Here is a 27,820-nt window from a genome sequence, read left to right on the forward strand (position 1 = left end):
AATCTGTTATGTATTAGTAATTGTGCAACATGTCCTTCCATCTGCTCACCACCTCCAGCATCTACTTCTTTGCCACCTCCATCACCACCTACATCTCCATCTCCTGGCTATTCACCACCGCTGTTATACTATTTCCCACCATTGCCGCCACCGCCGCCAACCCCACCACCACCACATTCATCATCTTCTTACTCATCACCACCACCATCTTACTCTTCTCAGTCATCCAGCAGACCACCCCCTTCCCCAAAAACTAATCTCAACACACCACCAGCTCCAATGCCACCTTCCGCTTTCCCTTACTATTACTTCTATGCTTCCAGGGCAGCTTCTTTTTCCCTTCCAGCTTTCATGTCATACTTTGTTACATCAATACTGTGCTTGAGCATTGTGTTTACATTTTAATGTAAATGTTGGGTTTCTAGTTTAACAGGTGAAAGTGTTATAGAGGGAAGAATTCTGTTCTAATCTGGGCATCATATGTATATTTAGTAGATCTGTTAAGAAAGGACAATATTCGTTGTTCTCCTACATTTACAATATTTATACTTAAATTTAGTTTCTGCTTTCTCTGATGTTTTCTTGAGGTACAATTCTAAGCTTGTTCATTGAACGACATAATTAGCTACTAGTATAAAACAATGATAGATGTTGTTCCGCAGTAAATATGCATCATGTGGGAAACCCCTTTGGAGAAAATCCCTCAAAAACCTTTTATTCAAGAAATCAATTTCCCTTCAGATCTTGTAGGGATAACAATCGATCACAACCCGTGTACACCAACCAACTACCATTTCTGGAAATATACCTGATGAAAGCAATGAAGAAAGAAGATTTCACCTTAATGCATGATAGAAGGTTTCCAATATGATCAATGACACGTAAAGAGCCTAAAATTTGATCATTTCAAATTTGCAGTGTAGATTGTTAGGTAAGCACAAATCAGCATATCTACAAAATGAGCAGTTCCTGATGCTGTTGAGATGGCGGCCACATGCAGAAAGATAACTCTCATGGTGCCAAGGCAAGCCACAAAGGCACATAGGCAACATTGAGGAGGAGCGGAGGCATTACTGCAAATTCTATCCCACACCAAATACATGGTTGTAGTTGGGAGAGAAAATATGACATGCTTAAGATTATCAACATGTCATGGAGGCCCCAAATATGACAGCACAATGTCTGAGATGGAATGCAACGGATATCAATGACTACCAGTGAAGAGTGATAAGGTCCAACTTAAAGCTGCATGTTATGAAGCAATGATTAGTCAAATATCTTACTATCTCAATATTTCACTATGACTAAAAAAATCGCTGCATGACCAAAGGATATAATGCATACCAAGTATCACCAAGTCGCTGAACCTAAGCCTGGGGATTATTGACCCGACACCACCCCCCCGCCAAATTGAATTGAAGTATCCACGATAGCAATGCGCTTGAACACCATACCTGACTCAATTAGAGGATATTCTGCAGCCCAAACCAGGTCACCACTGTCACCTTTACTCCGGAATGATAGTTGTCAGAGGATAAAGGCAGACTAAGTTACTAAAAACAGCTCGTATCCAACGCCTACGAAGAGAAGTCACAACCACTAAGTCAGCAAACTTGAAGGACAGTCAAAGAAACTTGTATCTAGAGGAGACAATAGCACGTTCCTGAATATGATATAAACTTAGAATACAGAGAACAACATAATGTTTTCATCTTTGTAAGAAGTGATAGTTTAAGAGTGAACAAATATTGCACTTCCATGGTAATTCATCCAAGGAAAGAAAGTAAAAAGAACACACGTCCATGGTATCAACCAATGACATTCAGGTAACTGAAAGCACTGGAAAATTTAAATTGACAGCTCCAACATTGAGGTGAGATGGGCGTTTGCCAACACCCCCCAGGGAAAAAAAAAAAAAAAAAAAGAGAGGAAAAATGGATGGGGTAATTGGTAGAACTGGGGAAATGTAGGATCAAGGATAGTCAGCATTTAAACCAAATCAAATCTTGTCAGATTTTATTGTTTGAGATCTATAACAGAAAATGGAACACTTACGCAACAGGAGTAAGTTTTAGATACAACATTTTCCAGGTTAAAAGTTGCACATTTAATATTTCATTGAACCAGTTCTACCACAAACCAATGTAAATTCAAATACATTCTAGACACAGTCATTAAGGGAAAGGAAGAAAAGGAAATACTGAATGAGGGAAATAATTGGATTATCAGAGAATGAGAGAAATGTTGAACTGCAATAGTTTGAAATACTGAAAAAAAAATTGAACATACCGATCCATGACAATGTTCCGAGAATGGTTTTTTATTTGTTTGCAGTATACATCAATTTCTACAGTATCGAAGCCTTCACTTTTAAACAAGTTAGACAAGCAATCTTCCGAGAAGTAGAAGACACACTGATCACCAAATTGAAGGGCCATCAGAAAAGTAAAAACAATCATCTCGCTTTTTAGGATAAACAACCACTAGCCACAATATACTTACAGTACCATCTCCTCTAACATAGAAGTTCTTATCAATCATCTGATTTCTACCGGTAAGCTTCTCCTGTGGAGCTAGCCATCAGTCAAATTGACAAGCCCATGAGCATAGATGAATGTGCTATCAACCAACATTATATTTATTCAACAACAGTAAATAAATAAGTAAATAGATCTCCTTAGCAGATAGACTATCAAGAAATCTAGTTATTCGTCCATCAAACCAATCCATAGATTTACCTCACGTGTTACTCCTGGTAGAGTACATTAATTTTCCGGGCTTGATTACAGCAATTAAATTATGGTAAGATTAAGAACATAACCTTGAAAAGTAAAAAGGAGGACATTGGAAGTACTTATTATACTAATGTATTTGCCACAGTGCAAATACATAAACAAGATAACAGATATCCTAAATTTTAGCACAAAATGTTATCCATACCTTTTAACCACCAAAGAAAGAGTAATTCCCCCAAATTAAACCCCAATACTGCAGCAAAATTTCCTCAGAGAGACCCAAAATACCAAATTTTGCAGTCTAGTAACAACAAGCTTCCTCAGCCCTCAAAGCAATTATCAACTAGTCTCTCATGGTTGATAAAAAAGGGAGGCAAAGGGAGGAAAAAACCTTACTCGGAAGAAATGAAAAATGCTAAAAAGAATATCAGGAAGGAAATTGAATACTCCAGATATGATATTCATTAATGAATTGATAATATCAGTTGATCCAGCAGACAATGCACATAATGGACAACCAATCAAACCACCAGAAATTTTGACCCCGATGAGGTAGAATGTAAAGAAGGACATGCTAATAGGGTACAGTTCTTTAGGAATGGTTTACTGGCTGACTCACTTGAGCAAAATCACCAGATGCATAATCTCGTACAAGAACATAACCATTTGGCTGCAAAAATACAAAAATGACAAATGGCAGTTGTATAAGAAAATGAAAAGGCACAACAAAAATGTCACTAGATTAATATTTTTCACCTCACCTTAAGTATTCTTTTGATGTTCTGCAATAACAGGGGCATTTTTTTGGGTGAAATTGCAGAAAGCATAAAAATCTGCTTAAGATGTCAGGAGATCATCTTGTCAGTATCTAAGTACATATGCAACAAAGAGATATAGCAAGAAGTTAATAGTTGAGAAAATAAACTTATACATGGAGCATGCAAGCTACACATTTATATATTCCTTACCAAGGTCACAATATCAACAGAAGAAGGTACAATTTTCTGACAGAGGTCATCACTTGTGACATCAAAGACAAATGCATTCACCTGGTCTTCTCTAAAACCTTCATGTGACTGCATGGATGAGCATAAAATCATGGATGTTTCTTTCAAGTTCATGTCTATATAGATTGAAAATTGAAAACAAGATAAACAAGTTAAAAAAAATCAAAAAAGCCACAAGAAGAATGTGTCCATGTTCTCCCTAGTTCACAAAGAGAACAACAGGTGGTACACGATTATTTGACTGCTTACAAGTATGGATCTGTTACAGAAATTAGAATCACGGAGGGAAATCCAATATGTTTTAAAGTTTATACTGAATCTGTCAACAACAGTGTTACACTCAATAAAGTGTTATAAACGTCAGTATATTTGCACTTGCACAACGGATCAACATTTCAGCACTCTAACTGCAGCCAGGCAGCAGCGACAAATTGGATGTATGGCCAGGTTGTAGCATTTATTTCAATTTTGGATTAGTAGTCCATTAATTTATTATGACTAACTAGTTTTTTCTTTCAAAAGATTGTACAAGATGGTTAACCCAAAATTGATAAAATCAAAATCATTTTTAAGTACATTAAGAGGGAGCACAAGTGACGGTTGAATCGAAGGTTATACTACTTGTTCTCTAAACATTAATTAATGGTGAAGTAGAAATAGAGAAATGCCATCTTTTGCAATTACTGCAGCTCCAGCATTTTTGAAAATCTCCCCAAGATTTTCTGGCCTGAAAATGTTCATGCAAAGACTTATCATATGAATGGTCTTTCATCAAAATTATAGTGTTTCAAACACTATCAGATAGTTCTCCTTGAGCTTTCATTACTCTCTTTGCAGATTTGAAGGAGTGTATTATGTGCACATGCTAGTACACGTGGTAAAAGCTTCACATGGCAGGAGGCTTCACCGGCTACGTCCTTTGTTACTGAAATCTTGATGTGATTAATCAATTATTTTTGGGCTGTAAGTATTTTTGATTTACTAGAAGTGCCGAAAATCAAGACTAATATACTGACAAATGTTCAGCGGAAGCACAGTGTGAGAAGAAAATCGCATTATATACATGGACAGAAAAATTCATTTAGAAACTTGGTAGAACCCAACCTTGAGTGAATATTGGATCACATTAATTGCAACAGAGAAAAAGAAAGCATCGAAAGACTAGTTCAAGAAGAGTCAAAACAATGTATAGGGTTTTCTTGTGCAACGAAAATAGCTAACAAATACAAGAAATAGTATTTTGTGGTCCAAAAAAGCATGTCTACAGGCACTAATAAAGCCCCCGCAAATTGATGAAGAAGATATAAATTTGGGGGGGGGGGGGGGGGGGGGGGGGGAGGGTGTGCTTGTGTTTGCTTTTATGGATAAATTAAAGAAAAAAACTTCAAGACATGAATGGAAGAACTCAAAGAACAAACCTTAATGAGAGAGATTGCATGGGGTGAGAGATCACAAGCATGAACATAAAGGTTTGGAAACGCAGCAATAAGGGGAAATACTGTATTGCCAGCTCCACAACCAACCTGTTACCTGAAAGTGTCAAATTAGCTTGCAACAGGAATGCCATTAACTACTGAAAACAGGTTCTGCAAACTTCTGAATTTAAAAAAAAAAAAAGTAAAAAAGGAAAAGAGCAAGAAAGAAAGAGGATAAAAGAAGGAAAAAGAGTGAAAAACACAACAAAGAATCTCAGGAAAAAGAGAAAATTAGAAAGGAATTTTACTTTGACAATTCAAGATTAAAGCCACACCTCTGTACATATATTTAAATGCTGACTAAACAGGGACTCGCATCATTATCGCCTTTAAGCCTAGGATGAAAACCAATCATAATTACCAAGACCTACAAATAACCATAAATCAAGAACTCGAACTTGAGGACCAACTCAGTCCTTTAAAAACCGAGTTAGCTCAATATTTTAGTGAGTTGCTTGCTAATTTCTTTTTCCAACTCAACTGTCCATCTTGAGGGGTCTATGATGGCTGTCACTGTCTAGCCTATTTTTGGTCTTAAGAGTTTACGTTGGACCATAAGTTGTAGCCACTAAGAATGTAACAACCCCCATATTTCTAACCCGGAATCCGTATTGCAGGTCCGAGAACCCGAAGGTCTAGTAGGATTAATTTTGTGGAGTGTCCAAATAGAAGTCCATGATCCATATCCAGAACCCATGGATCTGGATTCTCTTGTTGAAGAATTTGCCCCTTTGGGAAGTTGGATCTCAGGTAGAAGGCAAGTGGTGTTTGGAGATGTTCGGAATGAAGGTAAGACCTCTCCCATGTGTTGTTTAGGGCTAGGTTGTGTTTGGGTTTCAACCCCCTGAGCAAAGCACCCTTGTATAGCAATATACTTGGGGGCGGTTGCTAGTGGCGGTTGATTAAACCAAGCAACCGCCTTAAGTGACCGCCACTTTTTGCTTGCGGGAAAATGCCCTATTTTGCCCCATGTTCGTTATAAATAGCATCCCTCGCCCTATTAACGCATTATTATGTTCGGGATTGCTATTTTGGGCGATTAGGTGGCAATGGAAACGTGCTGGAAGGTGGGTGAAGTGTTGTTAGTGATTTGGAACCTTTTCCCTTCTATTCTTGGTGATTCTGGATAAGGTAATGAATCTCCATCTGCAATTCTCTTCTTTTTAACCTCTAATTTATATAAACCCATCCCCATTTTTATTAGTGATTACCCAATTGATCAGTTGTAGCTCTCTTTCCAATGTTTTTGATGAGATCCTGTCCAGAAACGAATCCTTGCATTTGTTAATGGATGGATCTAATCAAGGGGAATGATTTGGGTATTAGATCTGTGTTAATTTTAGGGTTTCTTTTTACCCCTTTATTATAGACCTATTAAGATTGAAATTCGGACTAAGATCATCCTAAAACGGATTGAAATCGGATGATCAAAAGTCTAATTTTCGGAGTTGGAAACTGTGTGAAACGGGGGCGGTTGCTTGTGGAGGTCGCTTAACCTAAGCGACTGGCACAAGCAACCGGCTGGTTTCTAGTGATTGTGTAGGTTTGATTTTGGATTTGTTTTGACTCTTGACTCTTATACATTCTTGTAACCTTGCATATAGGTGTCCTCTGTTTCTACTTAAAGTTTTATAATTGTGTTTGGATTGCAATTTAAAGGACTCCTACTAAATTACAAGTAAAGACATGCATTCTTATTTATATGCAATTACATATACATGATGATTCAGCTGTTTTATTTACTATTCTTTGATCATGTAACTTGTTGTAATTGTATAAAGCATGTGAATCTTATTGTATACTTGTTGTTTGTGGTGTTCGTTGATGTACTAAATCTTTTATAATATTGCACAACTGTTCATGGTATGATAAAGAGTGATGTAGTGTAATTGTGATGGAAGGGGTATTCCATTGGGATATCTTGGCTGGAGATATCAGAGGGGAGATATCAGAGGGTTGTGGTATGGGACACATGCTCACTGATGCCTCTAGCACTATCATGATTACTGGATGACATACCTAAGAGAGTCTAAGAATTGCATGGCTAGGTACCCCACATGCTATTACCCTTTCGGCAGGGGAATTGAAGCCAGGTGACCCGTGACAATGGTGACGTGACTCTGTTTCATTCTACAGCGGTAACCAGTCCCGTGCAGAGACTCAGTGGTCCACTATTGGTTATGCAATGGTAGGGTTGCATATGTTAGGGTTAGGCTCATGGACATCCACGAAGCGGACCGCGTGTCGTGAGGAGTCATGAGAGCATCCGCCCCAATAATATGTGGATGACCATAGGGTTAAGGAGTGGAGTCCAACAGTGGTAGACTCCTAGGTTGCGAAGGATACTGAATCGAGTTGGTTGGTGCCATAGGGGAAGTATTTGGACTTCATATAGTATGTTGCCATTATAATTTGCATTGGATTACAAACCCCGACATGCGCCAGTACTCATTGCCAATGGTCGTGGTGAGAGAGCCAAGTGTGGACTTACCCCTTTGCCTAGGATCCCTACAGAGGTAACCAATCCTTGCCGGATCAGAATGACTAGACCTACCCAAAGGAGGGCTGGTGCATATCTTAAAGCATGTCAGGTGATAGAGACTTGCATAGTTAGATCTTAGTAGCATTCATATTTCTGCATACCATCCATATCATTTCATATATGCATTCGTGGATTGTATTGACATATATATGAGAATTGTCTGTTCCTTACTGAGTTCGTTAGAACTCATTCCTTTCATTGTATATATTACATGAGTTGTACAGATGGTGGCACAACATCAGAAGTTAGGAGATGATTCGTATGAAAGAGCATTCTCGTATGAAGCTGATGTGGCACAGACAGTGGTTCATGAACTTGCAGAGCATGAAGCCTCTTGAAGATGTTTGGTGTGCGCTTTTAGCATCCATTGATGGCCAACGGAGACAGATAGCCAGGATTTTGATGATCGTATGGAGAAAGATTGGAGGACCCCTTTACTTGTTAATTTAGAAAACCAGTTTTTATATTTAGAAAAGAAAACCGGAAAGAGGATTATTTATTTTATTTATTTTGCTTCCGCTGAACTTGATATTACATTTGATTCTTGATTATTTCCTTTGATTCTTTCTTGGATATTTATTGGAGTATTTGGACTCCTGTAACCTTTTGATATATTATTGCACTTATTCTTGCTTTTGATTGTCTATACTTGTGTTTATTATTATTGATGGGTAAGACCGTGGATCCTGTGACGGTTCACTACCATGGGTTGTCGGGCGGATAACCGAGACCAGCGGGTGGGGTGTGACAAAGATGAAGTAAAAATCTAAAAAGCCGTAGTCTACACATAATATACTTATATAAAATAATCAACTTATACATTCAAACACATGTATGATGAAGAATATAGCTGTTCAAACTTCTGATTACAATAAAGGAGTACTTTGGAGTGTCTGACTGGCAAAATAATTGGAGAAAGCTGAAGAATGGAGTTTCTGGAGGAGAACCAAGTCAAATGTGCAGATCTTTGCCAAAATCAAGTTGAGATATCTCAATTCAATCAGGATAGGGGTCGTTATACTGCTGTTTAATTCAAAAGCCAGCTGAACTGAAGACTCGGTTCAAGATTTCGACTCGATCGAGTTATTTCACTTTTAATTTGATCATAATATTGTCTAGCCTTTTTGAAAGCACTTCCAAGTTCTCAATTCATGCAAATAACTTAGAGACAAACCCACGTAGATGTGACTTAATCTAATTGATGAGTCAGATACAATTAGCCCATAGACAATGGGAAATAATTTTAGAAATATAAAATTTACCCATAAGTCCTTGAACCTTATTTTCTTGAGGCTCATCTCACTGAACAACGGACGTCCATGTCAAACTCTGATAAAAATGACTGACAAACTAACATCCATCTATAATACAATAGTAAAGTTAATACATTTTATAGACAAGCAGTGACTATGTCGGAAGCTTACTTGAGTTTGTGGGACTAGATTATTTAGGTTATTTTAAATTTTTGTATCTGGTCAGGCCATTAGGATGCATATTTTGGTTGTTTTACACCTGCAAAAATATATAGGTAATATTGTTTAATGTTGCAAAGAGGCCCATGGACATGAGAACTTCTGAAGGTCTTCTAAACGAACCTCTAGTGCTCCCTAAATATTCTAAAGTGAAAAATCGAAAGGTTGGAGCCTTTTGAGTTTGGCTATTGAAGTGAATGTTGGAATCAAAGTAGTTTCTGTTTTCTATTTGACCGAGTATTTAGGATTGAGTCCAAGTTGATTAAGTCCAAGTAGTTGCTGTTTTTTAGGAGCAGAAAATTCATTCTGTTTTATTCTGTTACTTAGTACTCGTGGGAAACTTGATCTAGGTTTTTTTCTGGTATTTTTGGTTGTTGTTTTTTGTTTATTTAAACTTGATCGTATTCAGTAAAGAGTGCAGCATTTTGAAGTTCTCCATATACTCTATTTTCTGCTTCCTATACTCTGCTTTATTTTATTTTTCTGTTGTGCAGCGTTAGCTCTAAACAGTGGTATCCAAGCCAGTTTTTTGAGAAGAGAGTGCAGCACCAAATTCTCTAATGGCTGCCGATAATTTTGTTCAACCATCTATTCCTCGTTTTGATGGTCACTATGACCATTGGAGCATGTTGATGGAGAACTTTCTTCCCAAAGAATATTGGGATGTTGTCATGAATGGTATTTTTGAACCAGAAGATGCAACTCAATTGTCGGCAGCACAAAAATCAGTTTTTAAGGCATCAAAGTTGAAGGATCTCAAAGCAAAGAATTACTTGTTTCAAGCAATCGACAAGTCAATCTTGGAGACGATTCTATGCAAGGACACCTCCAAGTCTATATGGGATTCCATGAAAAAGAAGCACCAAGGCTCAACGAGGGGAAAGCGCCAGCAACTACGACAACTTCATGGAGAGTTCGAGTTACAACGAATGAAGACGGGAGAAAAAATTACAGAATATTTCTCTAGGACAATGGCAATTGTCAACAAGATGCATATCCATGGAGACAAGACTGACAAGGTCACCATGATTGAAAAAATTCTCCGCTCTTTGACGCCAAATTTTACTTTGTTGATGCTCGATTCAGCAAGCCAATGAACTTGAAGATCTTTCAATTGATGAACTGCAAGGGTCATTGTTGGTTCATGAACAACAACTCTTGCAACAAGAACCAAAGGAGAAGGCCTTGAAGACCTATACTGATTCTTGTCATTCTTCAGCAATAAGAATTAATATTGGTAGAGGAAGAGGGAGAGGATTTCACCAACGCAGCAGTAGCTCCAATCCAAGAACTGAAGGTTTCTCCTCAGATGATGGACGAAGCAGAGGACAAGGACGGTATTCCACTGGTTTCAAACCAAAGGCAACTGACAAATCTAAAGTTGAATGCTTTAGATGCCAAAGGTATAGACATTACAAGTCTGAATGTAGAACCAATCTCAGTCGGCATGAGGAAGTAACAAATTTTGCAATAGCAAAAGAAGAAGAAGGAGAGACACTCTTAATGGCATGTCAGGAGAAAGAGATGTCTTCACCAAATTTATGGTTCATGACATTGGGTGCAGCAATCATATGTGCGGTAATAAGGAGGCATTTTCTTCAATCAATGATTCACACAGATCTAAAGTGACATTTGGAGATGACTCTACTATTTCAGTCATGGGAAAAGGTACTGTACAGAAGATCTCTTCAAAAGGAACATTCAAATTATTAATGATGTTTTTTTTGTTCCTGATTTGAAAACAAATCTCTTGAGTGCTGGCCAATTACTTGAGAAGGGGTATGAAGTTGTATTTAAAGGAGGAGTTTGTAAGATTTGTGATCAACTGCAAAACTTGCTTGTTCAAGTTGATATGACATCAAATAGAATGTTCCCTCTTCATCTTCATAATTCTACTCATGCTTGCTACACGGACAAAATTAAAGGAAGAAGCATGGTTGTGGCATTTCAGATATGGGCATCTTAATTTTGGTGGCTTGCAAACATTACACCAAAAGAAAATGGTGGAAGGACTCCCTCCAATCACAATCCCATTAGGAGTTTGTGAAGATTGTGTTGTTAACAAACAACACCAGAGCTCAATTTCCACAAGGAAAGGCATGGAGGGCTAAGAAGAAGCTTGAGCTGGTTCATTCAGATCTTTGCGGACCAATATCACCTAGGACCAATGGAGGTAAACGATATTTAATGACATTCATTGATGATTTTAGTAGGAAGGTGTGGGTGTATTTCTTGCAAGATAAATCTGAAGCTGTTGAAGTTTTCAAAAGTTTCAAGAGTCTTATTGAAAAGAAAAGTGAGAATCAAATCAAAGTTCTTCGTACGGATCGTGGAGGTGAGTACAAGTCTATTGAATTTGATGATTTTTGTATGAAGCCTGGAATTCGAAGGCAAATAACTGCAGCTTATAAACCACAACAAAATGGTGTATGTGAGAGGAAGAATCGTACCATCCTTAACATGGTCCGAAGTTTGTTGCAAAGAAGCAGAATTCCAAAAGAGTTCTGGCCTAAAGCAGTAAATTGGAGTGTCCATCTCTTGAATAGAAGCCCCACACTTGTTGTTCTCAATATGACTCCTGAAGAAGCATGGAATGAAAGAAGGCCAACAGTAGATTACTTCAGAATTTTTGGGTGTATAGCATATGCCCATGTTCAAGATTAGACAGAAAAGAAGCTTGATGACAAAGGAGTGAAATGTGTCTTTCTTGGTATAAGTGATCAAACAAAAGGCTATAGACTTTATGATCCAGTTGCAAAAAAGATCATAATTAGTCGTGATGTGGTGTTTAATGACAGCAACATTATAGAAGATTTTGAAGAAGTTGATGAGGAGGACAACCAACCAAGTGCAGCCCCAAATTCTGCTGTAGCTGGTACTCATTCAGATGTTTTTGTCGAAGAGCAGCAATCCAGATCAGGTACAGCAGAATTTGGGGCTGCACTTGGTTGTTGGTCCACCAAGTGCAGCCCCCAATTCTGCAAGAAAGAAGCTTGAAAACAACCAAAAATAAACAGCTAACCTTGCACAACAGCAAAATAAAATAAAACAGAGTATAGGAAGCAGAAAAATTTGCACAACAGCAAAATAAAACAGAGTATAGGAAGCAGAAAACAGAGTATACGGAGAACTTCAAAATGTTGCACTCTTAACGGAATACAACAGGTTTAAATAAACCTAAACAACAACCAAAAATACCAGAAAAAAACCCAGATCAAGTTTCCCACGATTACTAAGTAACAGAATAAAACAGACTGAATTTTCTGCTCCTAAAAAACAGCAACTATTTGGACTCAATCCTAAATACTCGTTCAAACTCAACTACTTGGACTCAATCCTAAATACTCGGTCAAATAGAAAACATAAACTACTTTGATTCCAACAATCCCTCCCTTAAACTGACCATTTTCAAGTTATCAGTTTAATATGGATTCTCCAACATGCAAACTCCAAGCATTTTTCTTAGCTTAAAAAATGCAGCCAACTTGAGAGACTTTATAAAAATGTCAACAACCTCATCTTCACTTCTGCAATGGATGAGATCAATGACCCCTTCCTTGGTGAGATTCCTTAGAAAATGAAACTTCACATCAATGTGCTTACTCCTTCCATGTAGAACAAGATTTCTAGAGAGTTGTATGGCTGAATTACTGTCACAGTAGATTGTCGTGGCTCCCTCTTGACGAGAACACAATTCTTCAAGAACTTTCCTCAGCCAAATAGCTTGACATGCACAAGCTGTTGCAGCTACAAATTCAGCTTCTATTGTTGAGAGAGTAACTATAGGTTGTTTCCTTGTAGACCATGAGACAGCTGCTGAACCAAGCATAAATATATAACCTGAAGTGCTTTTTCAATCCTCCACATCACCTGCAAAATCACTATCAATAAAACCAATCAGATCTGAATTTCCTCCTCTTTTATAAAACAGCTCATAAGTTGTTGTCCCTTTCAAATAGCGTAAAATACGCTTAGCAACTTGAAGGTGTTTTTCAGTGGGAGACTCCATAAATCTACTGATGAGACTAACACCATACATAATATTTGGCCTTGTTACTATCAAATACATAAGGCTCCCCACAATTTGCTTGTACATGGTGCAGTTCACTTTTCTTCCATTAGAATCTTTAGAAAGCTTTAATCCAACCTCTGTTGGTGTACTAACTAGATTGCAATCCTTCAATTGAAACTTCTCCAAAATCTCTTGTACATATTTCTTTTGACAAATAAAGGTGCCGGCAGTAGATTGATTAACTTCAATGCCCAAAAAAAATGCATTAGCCCAAGATGTGTCATTTCGAAATCATGCATCATCGATTGTTTTAAATGAGTACATCATGACTTTATCAATCCCTATGTAAATGAGGTCATCTACATACAAACACACCCAACAATAATATTCCACCATGACCAACCTTAATAAACAAAATAAACTCATAAGCACATTTAGAAAATCCTTCCTTCAAGAAATAAGCTTCAATCCTACTGTACCAAGCTCTAGGAGCTTGCTTTAATCCTATATAAAGCCCTTTTTAATTTATAGACTTTGTGCTCATCATTAGACTTTACATATCTAGGAGGTTGATCAATAAATACCTGTTCTTGAAGCTCACCATGTAAAAAGGCTGACTTCACATCTAGTTGATAGATAGGCCATTTTTTCTAGGCTAGCCAATGCAATAACCAACCTGATTGTATCATTTCTTGCAACTAGAGCAAACACTTTTGTGTAATAAATACCATGCTTTTGCTTGTATCCTTTAGCTACCAATTGCGCCCATGTTCCAGATCAGACAAGAAATAAGCTTGATGACAAAGGAGTGAAGTGTGTCTTTCTTGGTACAAGTGATCAAACAAAAGGCTATAGACTTTATGATCCAGTTGCAAAAAAAGATCATAATTAGTCGTGATGTGGTGTTTGATGAAGAAAGGTTCTGGCCATGGTTTGATCAAGCTGAAAATGCAGCAACAATTGTAGAAGATTTTGAAGAAGTTGATGAGGTGGACCAACAACCAAGTGCAGCCCCAAATTCTGCTGTAGCTGGTACTATTCAGATGTTTTTGTCAAAGAGCAGCAATCCAGATCAGATACAAATGGTGTTAATACATAAGTTGCTGCAATACATGCTGAACGTCCTCAACGTCATCGACAAAGACCAGCATGGATGAGAGACTATGAAGGGATTGGAGATGGCCAAAGTGAAGATCCACTAATTAATTTTGCTTTGTTTTCAGATTGTGATCCAACTACTTTTGAAGAAGCAATCAGAGAAGAAAAATGGCAAAAGGCGATGGATGATGAAATTGCAGCCATAGAAAAGAATAAAACTTGGGAGTTAACTGATCTTCCAAAAGGGCACAAAACAATTGGTGTAAAGTGGGTCTTCAAGACAAAGTTAAAGGAGAATGGAGAAGTTGACAAGTATAAGGCATGATTAGTAGCTAAAGGATACAAGCAAAAGCATGTCATTGATTACACAAAAGTGTTTGCTTCAGTTGCAAGACATGATACAATCAGGCTAGTTATTGCATTGGCAGCCCAAAAAGCATGGCCTATCTATCAACTAGATGTGAAGTCAGCCTTTTTACATGGTGAGCTTCAAGAACAGGTATTTATTGATCAACCTCCTGGATATGTAAAGTCTAATGATGAGCACAAAGTCTATAAATTAAAAAGGGCTTTATATAGATTAAAGCAAGCTCCAAGAGCTTAGTACATTAAGATTGAAGCTTAGTTCTTTAAGGAAGGATTTTCTAAAAGTCCTTATGAGCATACTTTGTTTATTAAGGTTGGTCATGGTGGAATATTATTGTTGGTGTGTTTGTATGTAGATGACCTCATTTACACAGGGATTGATAGAGTCATGATGGACTCATTTAAACAATCAATGATGCATGAGTTCGAAATGACACATCTTGGGCTAATGCATTATTTTTTGGGCATTGAAGTTAATCAGTCTACTGCTAGCACCTTTATTTGTCAAAAGAAATATGTACAAGAGATTTTGGAGAAGTTTCAATTGAAGGATTGCAATCTAGTTAGTACACAAACAAGAGGTTGGATTAAAGCTTTCTAAAGATTCTAATGGAAGAAAAGTGAATACCACCATGTACAAGCAAATTGTGGGGAGCCTTATGTACTTGACAGTAACAAGACCAGATATTATGTATGGTGTTAGTCTCATCAGTTGATTTATGGAGTCTCCCACTGAAAAACACCTTCAAGTTTCTAAGTGTATCTTACGATATTTGAAAGGGACAACAACCTATGGGCTGTTTTATAAAAGAGGAGGAAATTTAGATCTAATTGGTTTTACTGACAGTGATTTTGCAGGTGATGTGGAGGATCAAAAAAGCACTTCAGGTTATATATTTATGTTTGGTTCAGCAGCTGTCTCATGGTCTACAAGGAAACAACTTATAGTAACTCTCTCAACAACAGAAGCTGAATTTGTAGCTGCAACAGCTTGTGCATGTCAAGCTATTTGGCTGAGGAAAGTTCTTGAAGAATTGTGTTCTCGTCAAGAGGGAGCCACGACAATCTACTGTGACGGTAATTCAGCAATACAACTCTCTAGAAATTCTGTTCTACATGGAAGGAGTAAGCACATTGATGTGAAGTTTCATTTTCTAAGGAATCTCACCAAGGAAGGGGTCATTGATCTCATCCATTGCAGAAGTGAAGATGAGGTTGCTGACATTTTTACAAAGTCTCTCAAGTTGGCTGCATTTTTTATGCTAAGAAAAATGCTTGGAGTTTGAACGTTGGAGAATCCATATTAAACTGATAACTTGAAAATTTTCAGTTTAAGGGAGGGATTGTTGGAATCAAAGTAGTTTCTGTTTTTTATTTGACCAAGTATTTAGGATTGACTCCAAGTAGTTGAGTTTGACTGAGTATTTAGGATTGAGTCCAAGATGATTAAGTCCAAGTAGTTGCTGTTTTTTAGGAGCAGAAAATTCATTATTTTTTATTCTGTTACTTAGTAATCGTGGGAAACTTGATCTGGGTTTTTTCTTTGGTATTTTTTGTTGTTGTTTTGGTTTATTTAAACCTGATCGTATTTAGTAAAGAGTGCAGCATTTTGAAGTTCCCCATTGTTGTGGATAAAATTTGTACCGAACCAGTTTCACCTTCGGTTCAGTCTTTGACCCCGGTCGAGGACGGTTCAACCCCACGGTCGGGTTCGAACATCCGGTCTAATCATTATAGCGTGATGAGGAAGGAATCCTATAGTTCCAAAGATAAGCATGACCTCGAGGAATTCGGGATACATGATAGAGTTATAAACGGTTACAACTACTATGAGGAGTGGGCAATCATGTTAATCATGGAAACCGCTTCCACCCCCGAGAAAAGGGGAAAAACCCTACAATCGGACGGCCACCAAGAAGGATCATGAACGAATCTGACGGTTGAGAATGAAAGATAAACCCTATATAATGTAGCAATCGCTACAAAGGGGAGGTAATTGAATCGTTCTTCTCCATTATATCTCTCAATTAAGCTCTGCAACTAGCCAGAGCTCTGTGGTGTTCCAACTACTGACTCAACCTTAGGAGGTGGCTTCCCAACCATCGAGTCAGCCCACATCTGACGTTGTTTTGCAGGAATCCGAGAAGCTGAACAATTTTTGGACGCATCATTTGGTGCCGTCTATGGGAATCTTGATCAAAAAGCCATCGTGTAAGATCAAGAATGCAAAATCAACCCTTCAAGTAACGATTAAACATGAGATGATCGGCAAGTTCACTTGTGAGGTAATCTTGCCTTCAATTCCCTTTTTCGGTAAACCACCCATAAGGTACGTGGTACATTCCTTCTTCCCTTGAATTAAAGTAGTCATTACAGAGTGATTATTTAGCGAAGAAATTCCAGTTTTATGTCGCTCCCGAATCGGGGCAACTAATCTGAATTATTTGGGAATTCGCTTAGTTTTGTAGGAACTGATCACTAGTTTCGTTGATTTCATCGGTTTTATAAAATTATATTACTATAAAATTATATTCGTCCGAATCATGTGCAACGAAAAGGTTAAATTTGCATGATTTCTTTGCCTGACAATATCATTGCCACAATAAATTATTCTTTATGTTTGCTTTTGATCAAATACGGTTACATAAAGAGATCTGATTTAAATTTATGAATAAACTATTCTTTTATGTTAAAGCACCTTCTTTGGCTCTTGTGAGACCCTGTCTCTAGAATATGAACAATACCTATTTTACTCTCATCATTCTCATTTGACCTCATAAAAGATGCAGGGTTTTGCCCTTGTGAGGCAAAACGTCTGAGGTGGTTGAATTGATTAAAGAGCTGGAAATATAGGGACTAAAACCAGATGTTTATAGTTTAAACGTTATGATTAAAGGACTGAGAGACGATGGGGATTTGGATCAGAAATCCCAAGTCTTTTGTTCCAATCGTTACCTGCCGAAAGCAGTTCAATTTCGACAAAGTTGTCATCCGTTGTAAACAAAAAAAAGAAGAAGAAAGCATGTTGTACCGAGCATAAAGAAGGGCATTAAGCTTTGCAGCCAACAATTTGACAGTGACGCCATCAGCGGATTTGTGAGCATTCCCGAAACCGCAGACGAAGGAATTGCTACTCGAATTGGCTTTCTAAACTTTAGCAACAACATTCCAGAAAATCCAGACACATAAGAATTAGACGATGCAGGCTTCTCGAACTGCTGCAAGGAGACTGAACAGGAGAAGGAGGAGCCACAACCTTCTTCGGAGACTTAATCTTCACTGGAGATTCCGACTTGGGAGTTACCGAAGCCGCTCGTTGGGTCGTTTTCGGTTCTTTTAGAGTCGCAGAATAGTTATGAACACTGTGTATCTCCCAGCCTTACTGATCACTAGAGGTGAAGTAGATTCCTTGGTGATCAGAATTTTGGCACCAAATGCAGGAATTCATATGAGAAACCAAAGCCTAGAAATCAGTAACGATCAAATTGGAGGTGGGTTGTGCCTGCCGGAGCTGTTCTCAGTCTCATTAAGGGAAAGAAACTGGGCACTTCCTAGACTTTTGCAGATGAATGAACCATTGGTTTTTCCTATTCGGGACTTGCTTGTAATGTTGTGCTCCCAACATGATGGTCAATACAGGTCAAAAGTTATTTCCAGTGTTATTGAACATGTTAAGCTTTGTAGTTCAATTTCAGATTGTGGAAACAACGCAATGCTATCTGCTCTATTTCATGTTCTTGCATTGGTTCTTCATGAAAACATAGCTACTCGAGAAGTTGCATGCCAAAATGGGCTGATCAAGATTGGTTCAGAATTGCTTGCTCAGTGGAATCTTAGCATGCATGATGGGAATGAAGTCCAAGTTCCAAAGTGGGTGACCACTGCTTTTCTTGCAACAGATAGACTGCTGCAAGTGGATCTGAAGCTAAATTCAGATATCTCAGAGCAGCTGAAAAAAGATGAAGTCGGAAGCCTCAAGGCTGCTTTCACTATTGATGGGGATAAGCAGAAGAATAGCTGCATTGGGCTCGCCTCTACGATATATAGATGAAAATGATCAAAAAGCCACTTATTGAGATTGCCTGTAGATGTATAAAGAATCAGCTACCTTCTGAGATTATGCATGTTGTCCTTCAGTTATGTGCTACCCTTACAAGAACGCACTTTGCTGCTGTGGCTTTTCTTGATGTTGGTGGCTTGCCTTCTCTCTTGTCTTTGCCAAGAACTAGTCTGTTTGCTGGATTTGACAATGTTGCTGCTACTATAGTCCGTCATATTCTTGAACATCCCCAGACTCTACACCAAGCAATGGAATCTGAGATCAGGCATAGTCTTGTGGCTGCCACAAATAGACACTCTAATGGAAGGCTTACTCTGCGTAATTTCCTCACAAATTTGTCCTCTGTCATCTCTAGAGATCTAGTAATCTTCATGCGAGCTGCTCAAGCTGTATGTCAAGTTGAAATGGTTGGTGAAAGGCCATATATTATACTGATGAAAGACTGTGAAAAAGACAAGTCTGTGGTGAAAGAACCAAGAAATCAGAGAAAACACTGCTGCTGCTGCATCATCTTCTCAATAGTGCAGGTGGGCGTGCACAACACAAACAGGTAAGTCTAGCCAATTTGAAAGTTTGATCCTCTGATTACCTTTAGTTTTAGAACTGGACTAGGGGGAAGCTGTGCATAGTTTTTATATTGCAATTTAGAGAAAATCGATTTGCTCTGGCCCACAAGTAGATGGAAAGGCTAGACATAATCAAATCAAGTCTGCTCATCCTAAGCTTCGAGGCATACTTATTTTTCCATGTTGAAATGGTTAGATATTTCTAATTCATCTTCAAGATCCAACTATCTGGTTGAACACCCTACAATTATTGCTGTGACTAAAAACAACTTGGTAGTAGTACTCCAAACATGCATATTTGTTATTTTTAAATGGATAGAACTTAGATCAACATCAAAACTTGATGAAGAGTTACTAAGAGATATAATGATCATAAATGTTTGATACTCAATTATTTGAGCTAATGAGAATGTTCATTTTGAGAAAAAAGAGAGCCTATGTTTATTTGACAACATGAGTCTTGGGAGTGATGTTCCGAAAGACTCGTGATGAAAGGTGGAGAGTCCTCCACTTCATCGCCAGCCGCTTCGACTTTCTCTAGTCTAGAAAAGCTGAAAAATAACGCTGCCAACCAACCATAAGAAGAGAAATCAGCAATCAAAGCCACGTTCAAAAGTTCGAACGTGAGCAAACTAGCAGGAAGCGAGGTTAAGAGACCTCAAAGCTTCAAAAGATATTCTGCAATGGTGGTGTTCGGGTCCAGGCCCAGTTGCCACATTCGGGCCCAAACCCAGTCGGGTACGATCTTTCCATATCAGGTGGTGATGCAACCCCCTGGCAAATCTGTACAACTTACAAGATTAAGGAACAAGGAGAAAGAATACAACAGAGATCGCAATGTTTGTAAATGTAATCGTGATCAAGATCATCATTGGGAGCGGAAAAAGGACTAAGATCGTGGGTTGCATGATCGTGTTGAACATGAATGTTATTATGACCGAGAACATCAATGATCGAGTGGATCGAGAATTTACAACAATTGAGTGGATCGGGAGTTTATTACCTTCGAGAATTTAATACGATCGAGAATTTATTAAGATCAGAAGATACTTGAAAAGGGGCAAAGATCGGAGGTGCCGATTGGTAATCAGGGCAGGAAACAACGCTCAGGATGGAGGCAACGTTCGTTCGATCAAGTGGATTATTTACACCATTATAATACCCAAGTAAAGCATCGACAATTTTGATCGAGGGATTTTATCCTCAGAAGCACTTTGGCATTAGATCCACGTCACCAAAAGAAGTTGGATCCTTTATGAGAAGGGCCATATATGATAATCAAACCAGCTGGTTCGGGAGCGTATAAGCTGAAGAACTTAGCTGCTGATTGTGGAATGCAAGACATCTCAAAAAGTTTCAATGCGAATCAAGCTTCAAACACCAAATCTCCTTTGAATGGAAGCATACAGGATTGGCAATGCTAAAGTTCTAATTCAAAAGCTTCGGTTACATCCAAAGACGAAGCATCGGCTTAGCCCAAGTGAGACTTCCAAAACGAAGCATCGGCTTTGCCCGAGTGAGACTTCCAAATATGGGGCTTCGGTTATGACCGAGTGAGACCTCACAAAAAAGCATCGGCTTTGCCCGAGTGAGCCTTCCAAAGATGAGGCATCGGTTTAAAACCCGAATGAGACCTGAAAGCTTAAAAAATTTTCAGGAAATTCTTAAGTTTGTTGATTACGAGGCATCGGTTTAAAACCCCAATGAGACCTCTGGAAGCTTAAAGATTTTTTCAGAAATTCTTAAGTATGTTAATTATGAGGCATCGGTTTAAAACCCGAATGAGACCTCCAAAAGCTTAAAGAATTTTTCAAGATATTTTTAAGTATACTGATTACAGGGCATCGATTTAAAACCGAAAGAGACCTCTGAAAACTTAAAGATTTTTTTAGGAATTCTTAAGTATGTTAATTATGGGGCATCGGTTTAAAACCCGAATGAGACCTCCGAAAGCTTAAAGAATTTTTCGGAAATTCTCAAGTATGTTAATTACGGGGCATCGGTTTAAAACCTAAATGAGACCTCCGAAAGCTTAAAGAATTTTTAAGGAATTTCTTAAGTATGTTGATTACGGGACATCGATTTCAAACCCGAATGAAACCTCCAAAAGCTTAAAGATTTTTTTAGGAAATTCTTAAGTATGCCGATTAAGGGGCATCGGTTTAAAACCCGAATGAGACCTTTGAAAGCTTAAAGATTTTTTCCGGAATTCTTAAGTATGTTAATTATGGGGCATCGGTTTAAAGCCCGAATGAGACCTCCGAAAGCTTAAAGAATTTTCAGGAAATTCTTAAGTATATTGACTAAGGGGCATCGGTTTAAAACCCAAATGAGACCTTTGAAAGCTTAAAGAATTTTTCAAGAATTCTTAAGTATGTTAATTACGGGGCCTCGGTTTAAAACCCTAATGAGACCTCCGAAAGCTTAAAGAATTTTTTAAGAAATTCTTAAGTATGTTGATTATGGGGCATCGGCTTAAAACCCGAATGAGACCTTTGAAAGCTTAAAGAATTTTTCAGGAAATTCTTAAGTATGTTGATTATGGGGCATCGGTTTAAAACCCGAATGAGACCTTTGAAAGCTTGGGGGAATTCATTAAGAATGGGGCATCGGTTTAAAACCCGAGTGAGACCTTCAAAAGCTTAAAAGAATTCTCCGGAATTATTTAATTCAAGGCTTTGATTCCGACCGACTAAGACCTTCCAGCAAAGGCTTCGATTACGACCGAATGAAACCTCCCATAAAAGCTTCGAGCTTCCTGAAGGAGACCTAAGAAAGAGGGCCTCGGATTATCCGAGTAAGTCCCTACGATGCACCTATCGAGAATTTACTACGATCGGGTTATCATCAAATAAGATTGACTGGCTTCAGATTTCCCGAATAAGACCTCTTAATGTTGGCACCAACGAGGGCGGGCAAACTATGATTTTTCAAGTGGAAGGACGTCGCATCGCAACCAAGCATTCGATCTGGGGGCTTCTCCCGAACACTCGGCTTGGGGGTCTTATGTTGTGGATAAAATTTGAACTGAACCGGTTTCACCTTTGGTTCAGTCTTTGACCCCGATCGAAGACGGTTCAACCCCATTGTTGGGTTCGAACATCCGGTCTAATCATTATAGCGTGATGAGGAAGGAACCATGTAGTTCCAAAGATAAGCATGACCTCGAGGAATTCGAGATACATGATAGAGTTATAAACGGTTACAACTACTATGAGGAGTGGGCAATCGTGTTAATCATGAAAACTACTTCCACCCGAGAAAAGGGGAAAAACCCTACAATCGAATGGCCACTAAAAAGGATCATGAACAAATCTAATGGTTAAGAATGAAAGGTAACCCTTATATAATGTAGCAATCGCTACAAAGGGGAGGTAATTGAATCGTTCTTCTTCCATTCTATCTCTCAATTAAGCTCTGCAACTAGCCAGAGCTCTGTGGTGTTCCAACTACTGACTCAACCTTCGGAGGTGGCTTCCCAACCGCCGAGTTGGCCCACATCTGACATTGTTTTGCAGGAATCCGAGGGCTGAACAATTTTTGGACACATCATTAAATCTGCTCAGCCTTAAGATCCTTGGGGAATGACCTGCAAAACAAAGTTAGACGTGGTCCGACCCTGGGGTCGGGAGGCTACCTCCGAAGGCTAAGTCAATAGTTGGAACACCACAAGAGCCATGGCTAGTTGTAGAGCTTAATTGAGAGATAGAATGGAAGAAGAACGATTCAATCACCTCCCATTTGTAACGATTGCTACATTATATAGGGTTTACCTTTCATTCTCAATCGTCAGATTCATTCATGATCCTTCTTGGTGGCCGTCCAATTGTAGGGTTTTTCCCTTTTCTCTGGGGGTGGAAGCGGTTTCCATGATTAACACGATTGCCCACTCCTCATAGTAGTTGTAACCGTTTATAACTTTATCATGTATCCCGAATTCCTCGAGGTCATGCTTATCTTTGGAATTACAGGGTTCCTTCCTCATCACACTATAATGATTAGATCGGATGTCCGAACACGACCGTGGGGTGAAACCGTCCTCAACCGGGGTCAAAGACTAAACCGAAGGTGAAACCGGTTCGATACAAATTTTATCCACAACATAAGCCCCCTAAGCCGAGCGTTCGGGAGAAGCACCCAAACCGAATGCTTGGTTTGCTTTGTCAGACGAAACGTTCTTCCATTCTTGAAAAAATCATATTTATTGCTACTGCACATCTGCTTCAGTGGTGTGCTACTAAGCATTAAGAGGTCTTATTCGGGAAATCTGAAGCCCAACAATCTTCTTTGATGATAACCCGATCGTAGTAAATTCTTGACAGGTGCATTGTAGGGTCTTACTCAGAAAATCCGAGGCCCTCTTTCTTAGGTCTCCTTTAGGAAGCCCGAAGCTTTTATGGGAGGTCTCATTCGGTCGTAACCAAAGCCTTTGCTGGAAGGTCTTAGTCGGTCGGAATCAAAGCCTTGAATTAGAGAATTCCGGAGAATTCTTCTAAGCTTTTGGAGGTCTCACTTGGGTTTTAAACCGATGCCTCTTTGGGAGGTCTCACTCGGGCATAGTTGAAGCATCGTCTTTGGAAGGTCTTAGTCGGTCGGAACCGAAGCCTCGTACTTAGTGAATTCCTGAGAATTCCTAAGCTTTCAGAGGTTTCATTTGGGTTCTAAACCAATGCCCCGTAATCAACATACTTAAAAGAATTCCTTAGAATTCCTAAACTTTTAGAGAACTCATTCGGGTTTCCACCCGATGCCCCATACTTAAGAATTTCCTGAAAAATTCTTTAAGCTTTCAGAGGCCTCATTCGGGTTTTAAACCGATGCCCCGTAATTAACATACTTAAGAATTCCTGAGAAATTCTTTAAGCTTTCGAAGGTCTCATTCGGATTTTAAACCGATGCCCCGTAATTAACATACTTAAGAATTCTTAAAAAATTCTTTAAGCTTTCAGAGGTCTCATTCGGGTTTTAAACCGATGCCCCGTAATCAACATACTTAAGAATTTCCTGAAAATTTCTTTAAGCTTTCGAAGGTCTCATTCGGATTTTAAACCGATGCCTCGTAATCAACATACTTAAGGATTTTCTGAAAAATTCTTTAAGCTTTCGGAGGTCTCATTCGGGTTTTAAACCGATGCCTCATCTCCATCTTTGGAAGTCTCGTTCACACTGAACCGATGCTTCGCTGGGAGGTCTCACTCGGGCATAGCCGAAGCCCCATCTTTAGGAAGTCTCATTCGGGCTGAACCGATGCTTCTATGGGAGGTCTCATTCGGGCATAACCGAAGCCCCATCTTTAGGAAGTCTTATTGAGTTCTCACTCGGGCATAGCCGAAGCCTCTTGATTTGATCGGTGCCATCCATGCTCCCTATCATGTCATGCCTCTATTCAAAAGAGATTTGGTGTTTGAAGCTTGACTTGCATTGAAACTTTTTGAGATGTCTTGCATTCCACGATAGGTAGCGAAGTTCTTCAACTTTTGCACTCCTAAACCATCTAGTTTGACTATCACGTATAGCCCTTCTCATGAAGAATCCTTCAAAATCTTCTAATTGAATGTGATGTTTTCGTCCACATTTGATCTTTTTTTCTTTTTTGTGCCTCTACATATCCTATGAACCTAGATTTGATTTTTAGTCTTCAAAGGGATTCGGGCTCTGGGCCCCTAAATATGGTGAGAATTGGAGATCGAGCAACCTCCTTTCCTTTTTTTTTTTTTTTGGGAGACAGCGGATGACAACTCTGTCGAGATCGAACTGCTCTTTCGACAGGTAACGATCAAAAGACTTGGGATTTCTGATCCAAATCCCCATCGTCGCTAAGTCCTTTAATCAAAGCGTTAAAACTACGGTTTTAGTCCCTTTATTTCCAGCTCTTTAATTAATTCAACCACCTCATTTTGCCTGCATGAGCAAAACCATGCATCTTTTTTTAGGTCAAATGAGAATGATGAGAGTAAAATAGGTATTGTTCAAATTATGGAGACAGGGTCTCACAAGGAAGTGCTTTAACATAAAGAATAGTTTATTCATAATTCAATCAGTTCTTATATAGGCATTCTTTGTCAAAAGAAAACATAAAAGGTTGATTTATTGTGACAATGATATTGTCAGGCAAAGAAATCATGCAAATTTAACCTTTCTATTGCACGTTGCAATATGATTTTACGTTACATAATTTTATAAAACGGATCCTTTGTCAGCACATAAAGGTTGATTTATTGTGACAATAATTTTATGCAAAAAATCGATGCAAATCAACGATGAAACCAACGAAGCGATGATCGGTTTTTATGAAACTAAGCGAATTCTCAAATAATTCAGATTAATTGCCCCGATTCGGGAGTGACATAAAACTGGAATTTCTTTGCTAAATAATCCCTCTCTAATGGCTACTTTAATTCAAAAGAGAGGAAGGAATGTACCATGTACCTTATGGGTGGATTACCAAAAAAGGGAATTGAAGGCAAGATTACCTCACAAGCAAACTTGCCAATCATCTCATGTTTAATCGTTATTCGAAGGGTTGATTTTGCATTCTTGATCTGATTTACACGATGGCTTTTTTATCAAGATTCCCACAGAGACGCCAAATGATGCGTCCAAAATCTGCTCAGCCTTGAGATCCCTGGGGAATGACCTACAAAACAAAGTTAGACATGGCCCGACCCTGGGGTCGGGAGGCCACCTCCGAAGGCTAGTAGTTGGAACACCACAAGAGCCCTAGCTAGTTGTAGAGCTTAGTTGAGATATAGAATAGAAGAAGAACGATTCAGCCACCTCCCCTTTGTAGCTATTGCTACATTATATAAGGGTTTACCTTTCATTCTCAACCGTCAGATTCGTTCATGATCCTTCTTGGTAGTCGTCCGATTGTAGGGTTTTTCCCCTTTTCCGGGAGTGGAAGCGGTTTCCATGATTAACACGATTGCCCACTCCTCATAGTAGTTGTAACCGTTTATAACTTCTATCATGTATCTCGAATTCCTCAAGGTCATGCTTATCTTTGGAACTACAGGGTTCCTTCCTCATCACGCTATAATGATTAGACCGGATGTTCGAACCCGACCGTGGGGTCGAACCGTCCTCGACCAGGGTCAAAGACTGAACTGAAGGTGAAACCAGTTCGGTACAAATTTTATCCACAACACCCATATAATCTGTTTTCTGCTTCCTATACTCTGTTTTATTTTATTTTGCTGCTGTGCAAAGTTAGATCTTAACAGTGAAGCCCTAAGAAAACACAACAACCCTTCCTGGACAACCCTTCCAGATTGACGCCTCCGAAAATAGCTCAGTGAAGTCAATTTTAAAGGGCTTCCATTGAATTGGCTAGTAAGCACTCGAGGAAACACACGTCATCAGACGTTAATCAATTTCCAGGGATAACAGAGGCAATAAGAGATAAACATAATTTGTGGTGAACTAACAGGGAAAAATAACTCAAACCGGATTCTCCATTGTTTGTTGTAAGTCCAAATACAGTAAAATAATTAAGATTCATTTTATCAGCAATCCTTCACCGCATCAAAGAGCGAGCGAATTGAACGATTGACGAGGTTTTCAGGTACGGTAGTATGTCATTCAATGAAACCATGCTTATACAGCACAAAATGTTTACATCAAAATGATCTGAAGGCTTGCGTTAGCAATTTGCAAATTCTCAGCGTAAACGAACAATGATGGCGAAAAGGTAAACAAAAAAATAAAAATGGCAGGGAATGGCAGGGAAACAATATATCTACCTCAAGCACAACCTTCGTTTCCTGGTTCTTCTCAGCAGCAAAATAGCGTCCCCAATCCTTCTCCAGGTAATGACGGTCCTTGAAGAACTGTAAAGGCACATCGAGAACAGTAAAACAATTAGGTCACAGTTACAGATAACACTTCTGTGTTGATGAGAATGACATATCGACCTTGTTGTTATGAATCTTGTAGAAACGATCCCAGTACTTGGTGGCCTTCTCTTGGTAGTGCTCTGACCCTAAAATTGCAAGACGCTGCTGCCGTTGTAATCGGACATCAGAGAGAAAGCGACGAGTGATGGCTGATCCAGATGAAAACCATTTTTAAAAATTGAACTTGAACGGAAGCAGCAAGACGAGAAGCGAGAGTGTGGTGCCACTGCCATGGCTCCTCCCATCTGCAACTGCTCGTGAACCTCGTGGCTCCTAAATCCAATCGTTTCCGAGTCCCGACTTGACCCGGTGTTTTAACCATTTGAAAAATAAACCGTTTATTATCCTCTCTTTTTTCCGCTTGTACCTTTACAAATTCAGTTGGATTTGTGCCTTTGCCTCCATTTGGCCCAGATGAAGATACCATCTTCCCTTCGAGATAGATTGTTGATAGCTCACTTCATCTATTGGTGGTTTCTATCGTTGATTTTGTGGAAGACTACTCTTTCAAGCTTGTACATATTAATCACATTTGGATGATGGAGCAAAATTTGTTTGGACAGTAATATCAAATCCAAATCTCATGAGCGAA

General features: G+C 38.9%; 1 protein-coding gene across 1 annotated transcript; it reads right to left on the reverse strand.

Moving 5' to 3' along the window:
* Positions 1-201: 201 nt before the first annotated feature.
* On the reverse strand, positions 202-27,399 carry LOC149021569 (tRNA N(3)-methylcytidine methyltransferase trm141-like; the record flags this gene model as incomplete). The annotated part of the gene is made up of 10 exons (XM_089147461.1): positions 202-1,245; positions 1,455-1,577; positions 2,290-2,414; positions 2,503-2,565; positions 3,355-3,405; positions 3,497-3,568; positions 3,704-3,811; positions 5,161-5,265; positions 27,076-27,162; positions 27,247-27,399. Coding segments are annotated over 9 exons (834 nt in total), but the record flags the coding sequence as incomplete, so codon positions are not given.
* Between the last annotated feature and the right edge of the window lie 421 nt (positions 27,400-27,820).

Source organism: Hakea prostrata, chromosome 3 (genome assembly GCF_041222555.1).
Source record: "Hakea prostrata isolate BN-2017 chromosome 3, UWA_Hpros_2, whole genome shotgun sequence".
Classification (NCBI taxonomy): domain Eukaryota; kingdom Viridiplantae; phylum Streptophyta; class Magnoliopsida; order Proteales; family Proteaceae; genus Hakea; species Hakea prostrata.